Source organism: Calidris pugnax, unplaced genomic scaffold (genome assembly GCF_001431845.1).
Source record: "Calidris pugnax isolate Ruff unplaced genomic scaffold, ASM143184v1 scaffold516, whole genome shotgun sequence".
Taxonomy (NCBI): domain Eukaryota; kingdom Metazoa; phylum Chordata; class Aves; order Charadriiformes; family Scolopacidae; genus Calidris; species Calidris pugnax.
This window is the reverse complement of record NW_015091408.1, coordinates 460,081-478,181: the sequence shown is the minus strand read 5'-3', so window position 1 is coordinate 478,181 and position 18,101 is coordinate 460,081. Positions and strand designations below refer to the sequence as shown.

Sequence of the window (18,101 nt, the reverse complement as noted above, 5' to 3'; positions counted from 1 at the left end):
CCAGTCAAGGCCTGGGCAGCTGGCAGTGCTGCACACCCTTGGCCCTTCCCTCCCTATTCCTCTGCCCTCTGCTCTCCTGTCCTCTCCCCTCATCTCTTGCTCAGAGAATGAGCTGGACCCAAAAGGCTGTGTGGGGCTGATTGCCTGAGTCCTCCGGATATGGAATGTTGCACCAAGAGTCCTTTCGGTAGAAGAAGCCATGCTCTGGAGAAGACCCCTCTGACTCTTGGAACACGTGGCATCCAGCTGCTTTGGGTTTTGCCCAAGGTCTCTCTGGCAATCTCTCCTGCCCCTCTGGGCACAATAAAGTTTTCCTGCATGCAAAATATGTCTCCCTCCTTCCTTGCCCCAAGTTCAGAGGACCAGGGGGTTTGGTCCCAAAGCCATGGGAGGGGTAACTATTCTGCTCCTGGGATCTCCAGCCTGGGTGAGGTTTTGGCCTTTTTGGGAGAGGGGAAATTGCAGGGAGCAGGCAAGGGCTAGAAGTCCTTTTAGTGAGGCTTGCAGGAGGTATGGAAAGGGCAGAGGGCAGGAGAGGGGCTGCCAGTGCTTCCTTGCCTGGCCTTCTCAATCCAGCAGGGACACCAGCTCTGCCAGGTCATGCTGCTCTGCAGAAGCACAGCAGCATCTCTGGGTGTCCACGCAGAGCAGGCTGGACCAGAGACAGAGTTCAAGCCAGTGCTTGGGAAATGGCCATGGATTGCTGGAGAGCTGTGTGTCCAGGAAGGCCCTAGGGGTGCTGGTGGACACTGAGGTGAGCATAAGCTGCCAAATTGATTGTGAGCAAGGCAGGCATCTGTGTGCTGGCCTGCATGGTGGATGGAGGGGATCTTGGCCCTTGTCTCAGCACTGGCCAGACCACAGCTGCCGTGCTGTGTCCAGTTCTGGTCTCCCCAGCACAGGAGAGATGTGGGGTTACTGGAGAGAGTCCAGCAAATGGACACGCAGGTGATGAAGGCACAGAGAGCCTGCCTTCTGTGGGGAGAGCCTGAGAGAGCTGGAACTGCTGGTCTTGTAGCTGAGGAGGCTCTGGTGGGCTCTCATCAAGGGGCACACATGACTGAAGGAAGGTAAGGTGTTAAGAAGATGGAGCCAAGCAATGGGCACCAGCTGAAACACAAGAGGCTCCACCTCAGCACTCAAAACCACTCTTTTTCCCTGTGAGGCTGATCAAGCACTTGCACAGGTGTCCCTGGAGGTTCTGGGGTCTCACTCCTTGAAGATATATACAAGTCACACGGGCATGGTGCCGGGCAGCCTGTGCTGGGTGACCCTACTTGAGTCAGCAGTGTGACAAGATGCCCTGCAAAGGCAGCTGCCACAACAAGCATCAGCCTGGGATTGCTGTGATTTTGAGTCTTCTGCATCCAACTGAGGACCATCAGGTGTGTTGGTCTCTGCTGGAGGAGGGAACAGAATGTGGAGCTGAAAGCACTAAGGTTAAAGGAACACATGGAAGAGTTGATTTAAGGGGCAGGTGAGGGAGAGAAAGGAAGGAGAAGTAGGGAGAGAAAAAGAAGGGATGACAAAGGGGAAGAAGGCAAAGATTAAAGGGAAGAGGGAAGGAGCCTTGGGAGTCCAGGGAAAAGGAAAGGAGAAGGGTAAGGTAAGGAACAACAGGGAGAGGAAGGAGTGAAAAGAGGAAGAAGGATAAGAAAGGGAAGGGGATAAGGAAGAAGAAGGGGAAGGCTTTGTTTCTCCTGGGGATTGCCCAGAGCCATTCAGAAAGAAGAGGGCTGGAGCTGTAGTAGGAATTGCTCCTGGCTGGCTTCCAGCCCCGGGGGCAGCCATGCTCAGGTACAGGGAGGCTGAAGGCCTGGAAACACCCCAGGGCTGCATGTCCTGAAGAAGTTGAGCTGCCTGTGTTCAGGCAGGACCCTTGGAGCTCAGGTGCAGGAGTGTGTGTGGTCAAAGCTGGCAGGGGTGAAGGTTGTCCCCAAGGACAGCCAGGCCTGGCTCGGTTGGGGCTGAGAGAGTGCCCTGGCATGGCTGGTGGGGACCACAGGCTTGGAGAGGCAGCCCTGCAGCCCCACTGGGCCTTGGGAGAGAAAAGGCAGAGGCAAGGGTTGGATGCAACCTTGTTTTATTGACTGGAGAAAGACACATGAGGCTGAGGCAGGCAGGTTTTCCCCCCAGGCTTCAGGAGAAGTGTTCCTTCAGGCTTCCACCAGACAGTGGTCCTTGCAGAGACAAGTAAATGCCCTGTGAGATGATGGAGTTGCACATCTGGGCAAAGCAAATATGTTGTATGTAGAGAGTAGGAGGAGAGGATAAAGAAGAGGAAGAGTGAGGCTGAGTTGTCTCAGGGTCTCTGCTGTGTGTGTGTCTGGATCTAGCAGGGCCCACAGGTGTTCCAGAGCTTCTTGCTGTAGCGGGGCAAGACACAAGGGCTGCAGGCAGGAGCAGCGTAGGCTCTGCCAAAGGTGCAGAGGCCCCCTGAGCCCTGGGTGGCACCGGCACCATAGAGGCCCCCCAGACCCAGGTTGCTCTCAAAGGCAGGTGCTCCAGAGGAGCCCACCACGGCTTGCTGGGGGAAGGAGCTGAGGATGGGGCCGGGGAAGGTGACCACGACAGGGGGTGGCTGGATGAAGGCCGTGGAGTCGGGGCACTGGCGGGTGCACAGGTCGTTGCAGCTCTCAGCGATGGGCTGAGGGACGGCCACGCTGGTCTTTGGTGGGCACAGGTCGTAGCAAGACATCTTTGTGTGAGAGAGAGCTGAGCCTGAAAGATACGGGCAGAAAGAACATATTTTGAGCAGGAATAGATATCCCAACCAAACATCACACTTTTCCCAGAGGTGCCCTGGACTTGGAGAGGCCAGAGACACCACCTTGTCCTCACTGCCCACTGCTTCCCCTTTGCCCAGCCAGCCCCACTCCAGGCCCTGCTCTCCACACGCATCCCCTTTCCCTCTCTGCACGCACAGAGGCCACACAAGTGCTCCCCAAGAGCCTGGGCAGGGCCTGGCTCTCTGTGCCACAGCCACAGGGCTCCTTCCTTCTACCAACTCCTCTCATCCCACCCTGCCTGTCCAAGGCTGCTGCCAGCACGGCCGCTGCTGTCAGAGCTCTCCTGGCCAAGAAGGCCCCACGCCAGCTTCTGCCACAGGAGACACAGACCCACAGGCACCCACCTACCTGTTTCCTGAGCAGAGCGAGGCAGGAGCAGTGGATGCCAGTGCTCAGTGAGGCCACTGCTTTTATGCTGGTCCAGGGAGCGTGGGGAGGAGCTGGACGCACTGGGGGCACGTGGCCCACGCCAGCCAAGCCCCTGCCTCCTCCCTGGGTGACACGGGGCTCTTTTGCTGATGCTGTTTCCTCACCAGCCCCAACCCGTTCTATCAGCCCCTCCAATTACCCTGCTCGGACACTTGCCAGCTGCCACCTCATGGGCCAAATGAGCCCCACTCTCTTCTCATTATCTGGCTGTGTAAGCGGGTGCACAGGGTGACAAAGGCTGACTGCAAGCATCCTGCGTGCCATAGCTCTTTGCCAAGGGCTATGTCTTGGGGTGGACCCAGGCCTTCTTTGCAGAGATACAGGGAAGTCCGGGGTCATGATGCTGGCCAAAAAGATGGCCTTCTGCATGACATACGTTGTGTGGCTATTATCTGCTGAGGTGTGAGGTTATGAAATGCCAAATGAAAGGCACTCCTCTTGGGCACTGCCTACTCAGCACGATGCATCCCTCACCAGTCCAACAGAACCAGCCTTTATGTGCCTGGGGGTGTTGGCCGTTGCCCTCTTCAAGTCTGTGGGAGAAAGACCCTTTGTGCTTTTCCCCAGGGTGCATTGTCTAAGGAGCACAGACCTGGACATTGGGACATGTCACAGGCTCGTGACAATCCCTCACAAGTGTTCCTGGAGTTCCATTGCTGGGACATGATGCATGTCACAGTCTTCCCTTCAGGTGCTGTGGATAGGGGATATGCATCTGATGCCTTCACAGCAGCACCGCGACCAGGTTGATGCCTCCTCTCATTTAGCTCACAAAGCAAAAAGAGGTGGAAAGAGTGGGAAGCGGGATGTGCTGGTCTGGGGAGGGGATGCTGACTCAAGGAGGGGAAGAAGAAGGACAGCCCCATCTTCCTCAGCAGGAGGGAGTGTCGCCTCTGCAGATTGGTCCAGGTGGTGCTGAGCAAGGGCTGGGACAGTATAAAAGCTCTGCCTCTGCCAGGCTCTCCCAACCACTGCTCTGCCTGCCTTCTCCTTCAGGAACAGGGTAAGTAGAGACTATCTCACCTCCTTGCTCCTTTCTCCAGCCTTGGCTCCTCTGCCTCAGGTGCTCCCCTCTGCTGCTCTCTTACTATCTCTGCCCTCTTGCAGAGCACCATCTGATCTCGCACAAAGATGTCTTGCTACGACCTGTGCCCACCAAAGACCAGCGTGGCCGTCCCACAGCCCATCGCTGAGAGCTGCAACGACCTGTGCACCCGCCAGTGCCCCGACTCCACGGCCTTCATCCAGCCGCCCCCCGTCATGGTCACCTTCCCTGGCCCCATCCTCAGCTCCTTCCCCCAGCAAGCTGTGGTGGGCTCCTCTGGAGCACCAGCCTTTGGGGGCAACCTGGGTCTGGGGGGCCTCTATGGTGCTGGTGCCACCCAGGGCTCGGGGGGCCTCTGCACCTTTGGCAGAGCCTACGCTGCTCCTGCCTGCAGCCCTTGTGTCTTGCCCCGCTACAGCAAGAAGCTCTGGGACACCTGTGGGTCCTGCTAGACCCAGCACGACACACCCCACCGCCCTTGGGACAACTCAGCCTCATGCCTCCTCTTTTTTATCCCCTCCTGCTCCTCTCTGTATGATACGTGTTTGCCTTCCTCTGGCCCGTGCCCAGATTCGCAACTCCACCTTCATCCCACAGGGCACTTTCTTGTCTCTCCTATGACTACTGCCTGGCAGAAGCCTGAAGGAACATCTCTCCTGAAGCCTGGTGGGTCAACCTGCCTGCCTCTGCCTATTGTGTCTTTCTCCACTCAATAAAAAAAGCCTGCATCCAACCCCTGCCTCTGCCTTTTCTCTGTCAATGCACACTGGGAGCTGCAGGGCTCCCTCGCCCTGCCAGTCAACCCTGCCAGCCACCCCAGGGCAGTCTCTGAGCCCCAGCAGAGACAGGCCCAGCTGCCTTTGGGGACAGCTCCCAGCCCTGCCTTCTCTGCCCACAAACGCTCCTTCAGCTGATCTTCAAAGGTCCTGCCTGACCACAAGCTGCTCCCCTCTTGAAGGACATGCAGCCCTGGGGTGTTTCAAGACCGTCCAGCCTCCCTGTGCATGAATTTGGCTTCTCCAGGGGCTGGGAGCCAGGCAGGAGCAATTCGTGCTGCATCTCCAGACTCTTGGAGTCTGGAGATATGAGATATGAGGAGAGGCTGAGGGAACTGAGGTTATTCAGCCTGGAGAAGAGGAGGCTGAGGGGAGACCTTATTGCAATTCCTGCTGCATCTCCAGACTCTTCGTATCTCTGTGGCTATGCTCAGGCTCTGGGATTATAAAATCTTCCCTTCTTCACTATTCCCTTCCCTTTTAACATTCCTCCTCTTTCCATTCCTTGTCCCTGGTGGGCTTCTCCCTCTTCTTTACCTTACCCTTTTCTTTCTCTTTCCCTGTTCTCCTAAGGCTCCTTCCCCTTACCTTGAATCTTTGCCTTCTTCCCCTTCAACCTCCCTTCTTTTTCTCTTCCTACTTCTCCTTCCTTTCTCTTCCCATCTCCCTTCCCCAAAACTCACCTCTTCCAGATTCTACTTTACCTCCTCTTACGCCTTCAAGCTCCACATTCTCTTCTGGCCCCCAGCACAGACCAACACACTTAAAGCTTTTCCGTACTACGCAGGAGACACAAAATCATAGAAATCACTGCTTGAATATTGTCACCGGAGCCTTTACAGGGCAGCTTGTCACACTGCCAACTCAGACAGTGTCACCCAGAGCCAGCTGCCCAACATCATGTCCAGTCGGCTTCTGCATGTCTCCAAGGATGGAGACTCCACAGCCTCCTAGGACAACCTGTGCCACTGCTTTGTCACTCTCCCAGTGAAAACAGTGGTTTGAGGTGTTGAGATGGAGCCTCAGGTACTGCAGCTGGTGCCCATTGCCTCTTGTCCTGGCACTGCACACCACAGGAAAGAGCCTGGCTCCATATTTTAATGCCTTTTCTTCCGGCATGTGTGCACCTTGAGACCCCCTTGAGCCTCCTCAGCTACAAGAGGAGAAGTCCCATCTCTCTCAGGCTCTCCCAACAGGAGACAGACTCCATGTGCTTGGCCCTTTGCTGCTCTCTCACCAGTAGACTCACATCAGTTTTGGGCTGGGCAGCCCAGCACTGGCCACAGCACTGCAGGGATGATAGCCTCAGAGAGGGAGCCCTGCAGCCCCCATGGAGCCTTGAGAGGGAAGAGGCAGAGGCAGAGGTTCAATGCAGTTTTGTTTTATTGAGTGGAGAAAGACACATGAGACAGAGGCAGGCAGGCTGCCTCGCCTATGTTCCGGAGAGGTGTTCCTTCAGGCTTCTGCCAGGCAGTGGTCTTTGCAGAGACAAGCAAGTGTGTTATGGGATGATGGTGGAGTTCAACATCTGGGCACAGGCTTGAGCAAGGCAAAGACATTTCATGGAAAGAGGGGCAGGAGGGCAGAAAGAAGAAGAGGTGTGAGACTGACTTGTCCCATGGACTGTGGGGTGTGTGGGGCTGGGTCTAGCAGGGCCCACAGGTGTCCCAGAGCTTCTTGCTGGAGCGGGGCAAGACACAAGGGCTGCAGGCAGGAGCAGCGTAGGCTCTGCCAAAGGTGCAGAGGCCCCCCGAGCCCTGGGTGGCACCGGCACCATAGAGGCCCCCCAGACCCAGGTTGCCCCCAAAGGCAGGTGCTCCAGAGGAGCCCACCACGGCTTGCTGGGGGAAGGAGCTGAGGATGGGTCCGGGGAAGGTGACCATGACGGGGGGTGGCTGGATGAAGGCCGTGGAGTCGGGGCACTGGCGGGTGCACAGGTCGTTGCAGCTCTCAGCGATGGGCTGAGGGACGGCCACGCTGGTCTTTGGTGGGCACAGGTCGTAGCAAGACATCTTTGTGCAGGATCAGATGGTGCTCTGCAAGAGGGGAGAGATGACAAGATAACACCAGAGGGGAGTGTCTGAGGCAGAGAAGCCAGGGCTGAAGAAAGGGGCAAGGAGGTGAGACAGTCTCCGACTTACCCTGTTCCTGAAGGAGAAGGCAGGCAGAGCAGTGGTCGGGAGAGCCTGGCAGAGGGAGAGCTTTTATACTGTCCCAGCCCTTGCTCAGCACCACCTGGGCCAATCTGCAGAGGTGACACTCCCTCCTGCTAAGGAAGATGGGGCTGTCCTTCTCCTGCCCCTCCTTGAGTCAGCATCCCCTCCCCAGACCAGCACATCCCGCTTCCCAGCTTTTGCTCCCCTTTCTGCTTCATGGGCCAAATGAGAGTGGGCACCACCCTGCTGGTGTTGCTGCTTTCATGCCACTAGACTGAGCTCCCACGTCATCAGCACTGAAGGGAACCCCCTGACTAGCATCCTCCCCCAGCAATGGGGCTCCTGAGATGTTTGTGAGTGGTTTTACATTAGGCTGTGCCACGTGTCCCTGTTGAGGCTCTGTGCTCATTGCACCAGGCACCTCGGGAAAGAGGAGGAGTCTCTTTCCCCCAGACTTGCAGAGGTCGATGGCTAACCCCTGCATGTCCATGGAGGCCGTCTCTGTTGGACTGGCGAGTGATGCATTGTGCTGAGTAGGCAGTGCTCCAGAGGAGTGCCTTTGATTTGGTATTTCCTAATCCAACCCCTCAATAGATAATAGCCACAAAATGTATGTCATGCGGGCAATGGCATGTGGGAGGCCTTGGCAAAGCCACATTCATGGCCAGTTCCATGATCCTGGACTTCTCTATGGATCTGCAAAGAAGGCCTGGGTCTGTCTCAAGACCAAGCCCTTGGTGAAGAGCTATGGCACGCAGGATGCTTGCAGTCAGCCTTTGTCACGCTGCGTGCCCTCTTACACAGCCAGATAATGAGAAGAGAGCGGGGCTCATTTGGCCCATGAGGTGGCAGCTGGCAAGTGTCCGAGCAGGGTAATTGGAGGGGCTGATAGAACGGGTTGGGGCTGGTGAGGAAACAGCATCAGCAAAAGAGCCCCGTGTCACCCAGGGAGGAGGCAGGGGCTTGGCTGGCGTGGGTCACGTGCCCCCAGTGCGTCCAGCTCCTCCCCACGCTCCCTGGACCAGCATAAAAGCAGTGGCCTCGCTGAGCACTGGCATCCACTGCTCCTGCCTCGCTCTGCTCAGGAAAAGGGTAGGTGGGTGGCACCTCTGGGAACAGGACACTGCTTCAATGGGTAATGTCCTCCTCTCTCATGACAGTTTTTTTGTGTCCCTGTCTTTCAGGCTCAGCTCTCTCACACAAAGATGTCTTGCTACGACCTGTGCCCACCAAAGACCAGCGTGGCCGTCCCTCAGCCCATCGCTGAGAGCTGCAACGACCTGTGCACCCGCCAGTGCCCCGACTCCACGGCCTTCATCCAGCCACCCCCCGTCATGGTCACCTTCCCCGGCCCCATCCTCAGCTCCTTCCCCCAGCAAGCCGTGGTGGGCTCCTCTGGAGCACCGGCCTTTGGGGGCAACCTGGGTCTGGGGGGCCTCTATGGTGCCGGTGCCACCCAGGGCTCGGGGGGCCTCTGCACCTTTGGCAGAGCCTACGCTGCTCCTGCCTGCAGCCCTTGTGCTGGAACACCTGTGGGTCCTGCTAGATCCAGACCCACACAACCCACAGCCCATGCAACAGTTCAGCCTCACTCTTCCTCTTCTTTATCCCCTCCTCCTACTCTCTACATGCCGTGTATTTGCTCTGCTCCGACCCGTGCCCAGATGCTGAACTCCACCATCATCCCACAGGGCACTTTCTTGTCTCTCCTATGACTACTGTCCAGTAGAAGCCTGAAGGAACACCTCTCCTGGAGCCTGGCCGGGATGGGTGGGAGGGGGTCAGCTTGCCTGACTCTGTCTCATGTGTCTTTTTCCAGTCAATAAAACAAACCTTCATCCTACCCCTGCCTCTGTTTTTTTCTTCCCAAGGCCAGTGGAGGCTGCAGGGTTCCCTCACCCTCCTGCAGGACATGCAGCCCTGGGGTGTTTGCAGATCTTCAGCCTTCCTGGGCATGATCACATCTGGCCGGGGCTGGGAGCACGCCAGAAGCAATTCCTGCTGCGGCTCCAGCCCCTTTGTGTTTCTGGTGTTCATCTCTTTCCCTGGGACAGAAAGACTCTTCCTCTTCTTCCATATCCCCTTCACTTTTCCATCATTCATTCTCTTCTACTTCTTTCTCTCTCTGCTGATCTTTACCTTAGCCTTTTCCTTCTTGTCTGACTTTTCTGCTAAAACTCCTTCCTTTTACCTTTCATCTTCTCCTCATTCCCATTCTGCTTCTCCTCATTCCCATTCATCTTCTATTCATTTTCTTGTCCTACTTCTCCTTCATTTCTGTTCCTTTCTCCCTTCCCCTAACTCCTGCCATCTGTATTCTCCTTCAATTTCCCTTATCCTTTCCACTGCTTCATTTCCTGCCCTTCTTCAGCACAAACACACCTGATGCTCCTCCGTTCTGTGCAGCAGACACAAAATCTCACAGAACCTACCCTGATTATTGTGGCAGAAGACCTTGCAGGACAGGCTTTGGTGCTGCCCCCTCCTCCAGGGCCACCCAGAGCCAGCTGCGCAGCAACACGTCCAGACGACTTTTGCATGTCTCCAAGGATGGAGACTCCACAAACTCCCAGGACAACGTGTGCCAGTGCTTGGTCACCCTCACTGTGAAAACAGTGAGTTGAGATATTGAGGCGGAGCCTCCGGTGTTTCAGCTGCTGCCTGTTGCTTCTTGTCAAGGCACCGGACACCTCTGCAAAGAGCCTGGCTCCATCTTCTAAAAACCTTTCCTTCAGTCCTGTGTGCACATGATGAGATCCCAACTGGAGGCTCCACTGCACCTGAAACAGTCCAAGCTCTCTCAGGACGTCCCCAGAGGAGACAAGCTCCCTGTGCCCTCATCATCCGTGTGGTCCTTTGCTGAACTCTCTCCAGTAGCCCCACATCTCTGCTGTGCTGGGGAGCCCATCCCTGGACACAGCACCACAGAGGTGAGCAGAGGACAAGGAACTCACCCTTCACCTCCCAGCAACCACTCTTCTCCATGTAGCTCAGAGAACCACTGGCTGCCTTGGCCACAATCCACCTTGCCAACTCATGCTCAACTCAGTGTCACCCAGCATCCCAGGGCCTTTCCTGGCACACAGCTCTCCAGCAATCCACAGCCATTTCCCATGTCCTGGCTTGAACGCTGGCTCTGGTCCAGCTTCCTCTGCGCAGACACCCAGAGATGCTGCCATGCTTCTGCAGAGCAGAGGCACTTGGTAGAGTTGGTGTCATTCCTGGGCCAAGAAAGCCAGGCAAGGAAGCACTGCCAGCCCCTCTCCTGCCCTTTCCCCACCTCCTTTAAGCTCCAACAAAAGCCTCGCTCTCCCTCCCCTTTCTGACTCCATCCACCCTCTCCCAAAACTGCCCACCCTCACCCAGTCTGAGAAGATCAGAACCAGCCTTTGCCCTCATAGAAATGCTGGTCCCTACAACCCAGGGTCTTCCCAGTTTGGGACAAGGAAGGAAGGAGACATGACTTGCATGCAGAAAACCTTTATTGTGTCCAGAGAGGCAGGAGAAATTATCAGAGAGATTGTGGGCAAGACCCAGAGATGACCGATGCAAGGTCAAAAGGGAGGCAGAGGGATCTTCTCCAGAGCATGGCTTCTCACTCCACATGCCCCCTTGGTGCAGCTTTACAGATGCGGAGGACTGAGCCAATCAGCCCCACACAGCCTTTTGGGTCCAGCTCTTCCCCATCCCCGAGTGGGGAGGAGAGTGCAAGGGAGGAGAGCAGAGGGCAGGGGAAGAGGGCAGGGAAGGGCCAAGAGTGTGCAGCACTGCCAAATGCCCAGGCCTTGACTGGAGCAGCTCAGCACTGCTGGGTATCCTGTGCCCACACACTCAGCCCTGCATGGGTGCTGGTGACATTGGCAGGTGGTCTGAGGGCAGCGCCTGTGTGTGGTGTGGGTCTAGCAGGGCCCACAGGTGTCCCAGAGCTTCTTGCTGTAGCGGGGCAAGACACAAGGGCTGCAGGCAGGAGCAGCGTAGGCTCTGCCAAAGGTGCAGAGGCCCCCTGAGCCCTGGGTGGCACCGGCACCATAGAGGCCCCCCAGACCCAGGTTGCCCCCAAAGGCCGGTGCTCCAGAGGAGCCCACCACGGCTTGCTGGGGGAAGGAGCTGAGGATGGGGCCGGGGAAGGTGACCATGACAGGGGGTGGCTGGATGAAGGCCGTGGAGTCGGGGCACTGGCGGGTGCACAGGTCGTTGCAGCTCTCAGCAATGGGCTGAGGGACGGCCACGCTGGTCTTTGGTGGGCACAGGTCGTAGCAAGACATCTTTGTGTGGGATTGGATGGTGCTCTGCAAGAAGACAGAGATGGTAAGTAAGTAGCAGAGGGGAGCACCCAAGGCAGATGAGCTGGGGCTGGAGAAAGGGACAAGGAGGTGAGACAGTCTCCGACTTACCCTGTTCCTGAAGGAGAAGGCAGGCAGAGCAGTGGTTGGGAGAGCCTGGCACAGGCAGAGCTTTTATATTCTCCCAGGCCTTGCTCAGCACCACCTGGACCAATCTGCAGAGGCGACACTCCCTCCTGCTGAGGAAGATGGTGCTGACCTTCTCCTGCCCCTCCCTGAGTCAGCATCCCCTTCCCCAAACCAGTATATCCCACTTCACAACCTTTCCTCCCCTTTCTGCTTTCTGGGCTAAATTAGAGCAGGCATCCCCTTGCTGGAATTGCTGCTGTTTTATCACCAGATGGAGACGCAATATCCCCAGCACCTGAATGGAAACCCCTGATCAGAATCATTTCCCAGGAAATGGGGGTCACAGAACTCGTTTGAGGGAATCGCACTAGCCTGTGCGACATGTCCCCATGTGGGAGTCTCTGCTCTTTGCATTATGCACCTCTAGGAAGTGCATGAGGTTTCTTTTTCATCCAGACCTGCACAGATCAATGTACAACGTCAAAGGCACATGGAAACTGGCTCTGTTGGACAGGCAGATAATACAACGTGCTGAGCAGGCAGTGCCCAAGAGGAATGCACGTCATTTGTCATTTCCTAACCTCATACCTCGGAAGATAACAGCCACAAAACGTATGTCATCTTTTTTTGGCCAGCGTCATCGTCCAGACCTGCACAGATCAATGTACAACGTCAAAGGCACATGGAAACTGGCTCTGTTGGACAGGCAGATAATACAACGTGCTGAGCAGGCAGTGCCCAAGAGGAATGCACGTCATTTGTCATTTCCTAACCTCATACCTCGGAAGATGACAGCCACAAAACGTATGTCATCCTTTTTTTGGCCAGCGTCATGACCCTGGACTTTCCTGTATCTCTGCAAAAAAGGCCTGGGTCTAGCCCAGGACCAAGCCCTTGGTGAAGAGCTATGGCATGCAGGACAACCCTGGACTTTCCTGTATCTCTGCAAAGAAGGCCTGGGTCCACCCCAAGACGAAGCCCTTGGTGAAGAGCTATGGCACGCAGGACACTTGAAGTCAGGCTTTGTCACGCTGCATGCCCTCTTACACAACCCCGTGTCACCCAGGGAGGAGGCAGGGGCTTGGCTGGCGTGGGCCACGTGCCCCCAGTGCGTCCAGCTCCTCCCCACGCTCCCTGGACCAGCATAAAAGCAGTGGCCTCACTGAGCACTGGCATCCACTGCTCCTGCCTCGCTCTGCTCTGGAAACAGGTAGGTGGGTGCCTGTGGGTCTGAACCTCTTGTGGCAGGGGCTGGTGTGGGGTTGCCTGTGGGTCTGTGTCTCCTGTGGCAGGGAGTGGGACATCCTTGGCCAGGAGAGCTCTGACAGCAGCGGCCGTGCTGGCAGCAGCCTTGGACAGGCAGGGTGGGATGAGCTGTGGTGAGATGAGGAAGGACCCCCGTGGCCGCAGGTCCCAGAGCCAGGCCCTGCAAAGTCTCTTGGGGAGGGCTTGTGTGGCCTCTGTGCACAGAGAGAGTGCAAGAGGCAGGGTGGGGAGCAGGGCACTGAGTAGGGCTGGCTGGGCAAAGGGCAAGCGATGGACGGTGCAGGCAATGTTGTGGCTCAGGCCCCTGAATCTAGGGCTGGCTGGGCAAAGGGCAAGCGATGGATGGTGCAGGTAACGTTATGGCTCAGGCCCCTGAATCTCCAGGGCAGTTCTGGGAACAGGGCACTGCTCAAATGGGGCATCTCCTCTCACTCATGACACTTTTCCTTCTGTCTTTGTCTTTCAGGCTCAGCTCTCTCACACAAAGATGTCTTGCTACGACCTGTGCCCACCAAAGACCAGCGTGGCCGTCCCTCAGCCCATTGCTGAGAGCTGCAACGACCTGTGCACCCGCCAGTGCCCCGACTCCACGGCCTTCATCCAGCCACCTCCCGTCGTGGTCACCTTCCCCGGCCCCATCCTCAGCTCCTTCCCCCAGCAAGCCGTGGTGGGCTCCTCTGGAGCACCGGCCTTTGGGGGCAACCTGGGTCTGGGGGGCCTCTATGGTGCCGGTGCCACCCAGGGCTCAGGGGGCCTCTGCACCTTTGGCAGAGCCTACGCTGCTCCTGCCTGCAGCCCTTGTGTCTTGCCCCGCTACAGCAAGAAGCTCTGGGACACCTGTGGACCCTGCTAGACCCATCCCGAGACACTCTGTATGTGTCTGGAGTTGACAATCCTAGAACCAGCTAGTCACCTGGGACACCTGTGGGCCCTGCTAGACCCAGTCCCCGACACTCTGTATGTGTCTGGAGTCGACAATCCTAGAACCAGCTAGTCATCCAAAATGTTGCTACCATTGATATTTTCCTTAACACATCTCTTTTGCTGTTCTTAATCTTTTACTTTTACTCCATTTTCAGTCTTCTGTTCACTATTATGCTTTTCTATTATATTTCACAGGTCTTGCGTGTTCAGGGTTCTTCCACTCCTTTATTTTTTTACATTGTGAACATTTTATAAAATATTCTTTTTAGCTGTTGTTGAATTTTCATATTGACAGCTGTACATGTACAGATTTCTAGCTTCATTTCTTCATTGTTTGTCTTTCCTCTTGTCTTCCTCTATTTTGTTTTGTATATTTCCATTTATTCAACTTGGTTTTCCAATAAATCTTTTATGCATCAAATTTGAGGAGGTTGTTTTTTAATCTTTTATTCATTCTAAATTTTGTTGAGGATTCACCTCACTTTATACCTCTTCATAATATAGAAGTTTTTCTGCTCCACTGCCATATTCCTTATTTTCTGTTTCCTTCAAATCTTGTAATACATTCCATCTTATTATATTTTCCCGTGTTGATCATTTTGAGTAGTATTTTTCATTCATGGCCAATGTCGTATATATTTAGTGGAGAGAGCAGAAAAATTAAAGATTAAAACCAGCCATTTCCATCCTGTATGTATTTTCATTCTCTTACTTTTTTGCTTTAGCTTCAAAAATCTTCTCCTGCACCTTATTCCGATAAGGTGGGTTTTTTTGTATAGTTGATATTCATTAGTTGATGAGAAGTTTCTCATCATAGTTGATGAAGGTCAAAAGGATCCGGCAGCATGCGCTGGCAGCCCAGAAAGCCCCCCGCCCCCTGGGCTGCATCCCCAGAAGTAGTGGCCAGCAGGGCCAGGGGGGAGATTCTGCCCCTCTGCTCTGCTCTGGGGAGACACCCCCCCCACCCAGTGTTGCCTCCAGCTCTGGGTCCTCAGCACAGGAGAGGCATGGAGCTGTTGGAGTGGGGCCAGAGGAGGCCCCAGAGATGCTGGGAGGGCTGGATCCCCTCTGCTGAAACAGCTGGGGGGGTTCAGCTTGGAGAAGAGAAGGCTCCAGGGAGACCTGGGAGCCCCTTCCTGTCCCTCAAGGGGCTCCAGGAAAGCTGGGGGGGACTCTTGATGAGGGAGGGGAGCGATAGGAAGAGGGGGAAGGGTTTGAAGCTGAAAGGAGAGATTGAGATGAGACATGGGGAAGACCTTCTTTGCTGTGAGGGTGGTGAGAGCCTGGCCCAGGTTGCCCAGAGAAGCTGTGGCTGCCCCATCCCTGGAGGAGTTTAAGGCCAAGTTGGAGGGGGCTTGGAGCAACCTGGGCTGAACTTGGAGCAACCACCAATCCAGGCTCAGTGGTTCCCTGGATTGGAACGGGAACCCAATCCAAACCATGCCATGATTCTATGATATGATTATCAATGTGTTTTCAAACACACAGTGAATTTTCTCTGTTTGATGCTGTTACTGTTATAGTATAAGACCTTCACTTCTTCATTTTCCATGAAAATACATTCTAAATTCTCTCCTGTGATAAATTTTTTCACACTTCCTTTAGCTTTAGGAGACACTTTGAGACACTAATAGACCTCCAGACCAGTGAAATCCTCTGGTCTCTAATTTAAAATGCAGATATTATGATCAATTTGAAAATGTAACTTTTCAGCTCTCTTAATCGCTTGTCTTTAACATCAAGCTTTTCATCTTCACTCTTTCCGGTTGCTTGAAGTTGTAGAAAGACACTGGAAAGAGTAGGAAGGTTTTATCACAGTTTAAAGGCAAAATAGGGCAGGGATAGAGGTGGCCAGTCCCAGCAGCTCTAAGCCACCCTCTGATTAGCGGAGTGAGATGACTGACAGTGTCTCCCTGCTTAGACTGATGCTATTACTCACAATTTGGACAGGCAAGTGACATGCTAACAACACAACAGCATGCATAAATCATTAATTAGTCAGTGTTTCTATAGTGCTTTGATATCTTTTGTTCCCGAGTGGCTTGAGAACATCTGCACTAAGCCCTTTTTTTCCCACGGGAACCCCCCCAAAAGACATTTTGTAATTTGTGGCGCATTTAAATCACAATTTTATTAAACACAAAGTAAGCCTACCAAGTGGAGAGAGGAAATCAAGGACTTTGATGTGGAGAGGGTTTGTTGCCCCGAGACAGAGTAATGAGCCACAACTTGCTCTGACTTGTAGATTTTGTGGTTAAAATATAAATCTAGGCAAAGAAGTCACCCCCAAGCTGGGAGATATGGATTGCAGTAATTCCCTTTCTGTGCCTGGAGAGTGTCTTTTGTCTTCCTTTGGAATAAATGCAGGGCTGTTTTTGTTGGGGAAACAGCCACTTTGGCCAGCTGCTGTTTTCAGTAGCCTCCCCAAGCAAAACTCCTCCCAAACTGCATCAATACATGTCAGAAAGAAAAGAAAAGAAAAGAAAAGAAAAGAAAAGAAAAGAAAAGAAAAGAAAAGAAAAGAAAAGAAAAGAAAAGAAAAGAAAAGAAAAGAAAAGAAAAGAAAAAACAACCACACACCTCCCCCACCCCCATCGTCACCCCCCAGCAAACACCAAAACCCAGAAACCTAACATAATTCCTTTATCACCTGAAGAGAAAAGGAAAACATTGGGGTGAAGCTGTATCACAAGAAGAAATATCCAGCTTAGACGCTGCAGGAATTAAGACCTGGTATTTCAGCTCTGGGGTGTCCTAAAGATGACAATGAAAAGGGTCAGTAAAATGCCTTGGGGAGGGGTAAAACCCTAAAAGTTGGGTTAAAAGGTACTGACTGTCCTCTCAGAAAGCACAGAAAAGGGGTAAATAATCACAAATGTATGTATTTTTTTTTTAAAGTATAGTTTGAAATTACAATATATTTTTATCTGATAAAAATCAGGTAGAAGTGTGACATCTTACACTAACAGAAGATTTGATCAGGAATGATGAAAGAGTTTTTTTAATGAAAGAAAAGAAGAGCTACATTAATATTGACCCATGACTTCCAAGGGCACAAATCACGATCTAATTAAAGTAATGGCATGCACCACCTTGTTTCCTGCACATTAAAGCAAATATGATTGTGTAACACTGAAGCGTCTAAATCACTCACACATTTTCATACATTAACACAACACCAGACATTAGTTGGGTTGAATAACAACTAATGAATGTTTCTGATATCATTACAAAACCCTTTTTTTTTTTTTTCCAGAAACCTCAGAAGATCAGATTGATAAGAGTTAACGCCTGCAACATCTAGCAAAAAAAGATTTATCTACTTCTTTGTTTTTCCTCCAAATTTTTACATGTTTTGGTGAATCATGAGCACGGGTGGGACTTCATACATTTCTGGATGGGGGTTTCTTTGACTTCCTAGATCAAATCACTGTCAGCGGAACCACGGGCCCCTTTAAAGCTGAATTTCAATTCCCACTTAGAATCTTTTACTGAAACAAAACTATTTTTCCATAGGATTGAGTTGCTACTTGAAGGACGCCTCCCCCACTTAGAATCTTTTACTGAAACAAAACTGTTTTTCCATAGGATTGAGTTGCTACTCGTCTCAATGAGAAGTTTTTGGGTAATTGTCATGTATTGTATGATCCCAGCTCATATTCATGAGCACTTGAAATCCATCTTAGGTCAAAGAGGTCTATTTAAGTTAGGAATGGAAAAGACGAATTCCTGGGTAGTCCTAGGATAAGCTGCGCTCTGTTTGCAATTGATTTACTGCATAAATTGAAATGGCTGTTAAGGAAAAATGTACATGTAAGCCAAAGAGGAGTCTTGCAAAATCTCTGAGCAGACAAGCTTAAGACAACTTTGTAAAGGGAGAAGTAACACGTGGAGTCAGCTTAATGCTCGTGGTAATTCCGGTGAGGTCACTGTGATGATACCAGGAGTTACACCAGCCAATTAAGACCCAAGATTAAAGAAATCAGGATGGTGTAACACGGACATCACACGGTGTGATAATTTGGGTAAAATCATAACCACGATAAAGATAAAACTTTCATCACTCAAAGATGCTAAATTCTGTTTGTCAGCCAAACGCAACCCCCAGCACCAAGCGAATTTCAAATCCTGTAGGAATGTGAGAAACTCTATATAAGCTCCAGCCCCCGAGTTCATCCAGACACTTCTTTTGGGCTCATTCGCCTCGCTGAGCTTAGTAAGTATGATTTTTTATTTCTTTCTATGTACTTAATTGCAACCTATATCAGAGTAGAGGAAGGAGATCCCTATACGTGTTCTCAGAT

At 53.0% G+C, this 18,101-nt stretch overlaps 7 protein-coding genes across 7 annotated transcripts in view; 4 read left to right on the top strand and 3 right to left on the bottom strand.

Moving 5' to 3' along the window:
* LOC106899544 (scale keratin-like) overlaps nt 1–1,074 on the top strand; it is a 1,515-nt gene extending 441 nt beyond the window's left edge. The window contains exon 2 of the mRNA XM_014961419.1: nt 1,019–1,074. Within this exon, the coding sequence (XP_014816905.1) occupies nt 1,019–1,074 (56 nt within the window). The remainder of the gene's footprint in view (nt 1–1,018) is intronic.
* Nucleotides 1,075–2,332: 1,258 nt separating this feature from the next.
* LOC106899549 (scale keratin-like) lies at nt 2,333–2,707 on the bottom strand. The gene has a single exon (XM_014961425.1). The coding sequence runs from the start codon at nt 2,696–2,698 to the stop codon at nt 2,333–2,335; it is 366 nt and encodes a 121-aa protein (XP_014816911.1). The 5' UTR covers nt 2,699–2,707.
* A 1,642-nt stretch (nt 2,708–4,349) lies between these two features.
* LOC106899546 (scale keratin-like) lies at nt 4,350–4,996 on the top strand. Its single transcript, XM_014961422.1, has one exon. It carries the CDS (start codon nt 4,350–4,352, stop codon nt 4,713–4,715), a length of 366 nt encoding a protein of 121 aa, XP_014816908.1. The 3' UTR covers nt 4,716–4,996.
* Nucleotides 4,997–6,403: 1,407 nt separating this feature from the next.
* On the bottom strand, nt 6,404–7,051 carry LOC106899547 (scale keratin-like). Its single transcript, XM_014961423.1, has one exon. The coding sequence runs from the start codon at nt 7,049–7,051 to the stop codon at nt 6,686–6,688; it is 366 nt and encodes a 121-aa protein (XP_014816909.1). The 3' UTR covers nt 6,404–6,685.
* Nucleotides 7,052–8,391: 1,340 nt separating this feature from the next.
* On the top strand, nt 8,392–9,819 carry LOC106899543 (scale keratin-like). The gene is made up of 2 exons (XM_014961418.1): nt 8,392–8,727; nt 9,697–9,819. Exons 1-2 carry the CDS (start codon nt 8,401–8,403, stop codon nt 9,817–9,819), a joined length of 450 nt encoding a protein of 149 aa, XP_014816904.1. The 5' UTR covers nt 8,392–8,400.
* Nucleotides 9,820–11,094: 1,275 nt separating this feature from the next.
* LOC106899550 (scale keratin-like) lies at nt 11,095–11,466 on the bottom strand. The gene has a single exon (XM_014961426.1). It carries the CDS (start codon nt 11,458–11,460, stop codon nt 11,095–11,097), a length of 366 nt encoding a protein of 121 aa, XP_014816912.1. The 5' UTR covers nt 11,461–11,466.
* A 1,885-nt stretch (nt 11,467–13,351) lies between these two features.
* On the top strand, nt 13,352–13,726 carry LOC106899548 (scale keratin-like). Its single transcript, XM_014961424.1, has one exon. It carries the CDS (start codon nt 13,361–13,363, stop codon nt 13,724–13,726), a length of 366 nt encoding a protein of 121 aa, XP_014816910.1. The 5' UTR covers nt 13,352–13,360.
* Nucleotides 13,727–18,101: the final 4,375 nt, after the last annotated feature.

Excerpts from the sequence above, each read along its gene's own strand:
- LOC106899549 (XM_014961425.1), bottom strand. The coding sequence starts at position 2,698 with ATGTCTTGCTACGACCTGTGCCCACCAAAGACCAGCGTGGCCGTCCCT.
- LOC106899546 (XM_014961422.1), top strand. The coding sequence starts at position 4,350 with ATGTCTTGCTACGACCTGTGCCCACCAAAGACCAGCGTGGCCGTCCCA.
- LOC106899547 (XM_014961423.1), bottom strand. The coding sequence starts at position 7,051 with ATGTCTTGCTACGACCTGTGCCCACCAAAGACCAGCGTGGCCGTCCCT.
- LOC106899543 (XM_014961418.1), top strand. The coding sequence starts at position 8,401 with ATGTCTTGCTACGACCTGTGCCCACCAAAGACCAGCGTGGCCGTCCCT. Across the intron at positions 8,728-9,696 it reads GCCCTTGTGCTGGAACACCT|AGCCAGCTGCGCAGCAACAC; the intron begins GTGGGTCCTGCT and ends AGGGCCACCCAG.
- LOC106899550 (XM_014961426.1), bottom strand. The coding sequence starts at position 11,460 with ATGTCTTGCTACGACCTGTGCCCACCAAAGACCAGCGTGGCCGTCCCT.
- LOC106899548 (XM_014961424.1), top strand. The coding sequence starts at position 13,361 with ATGTCTTGCTACGACCTGTGCCCACCAAAGACCAGCGTGGCCGTCCCT.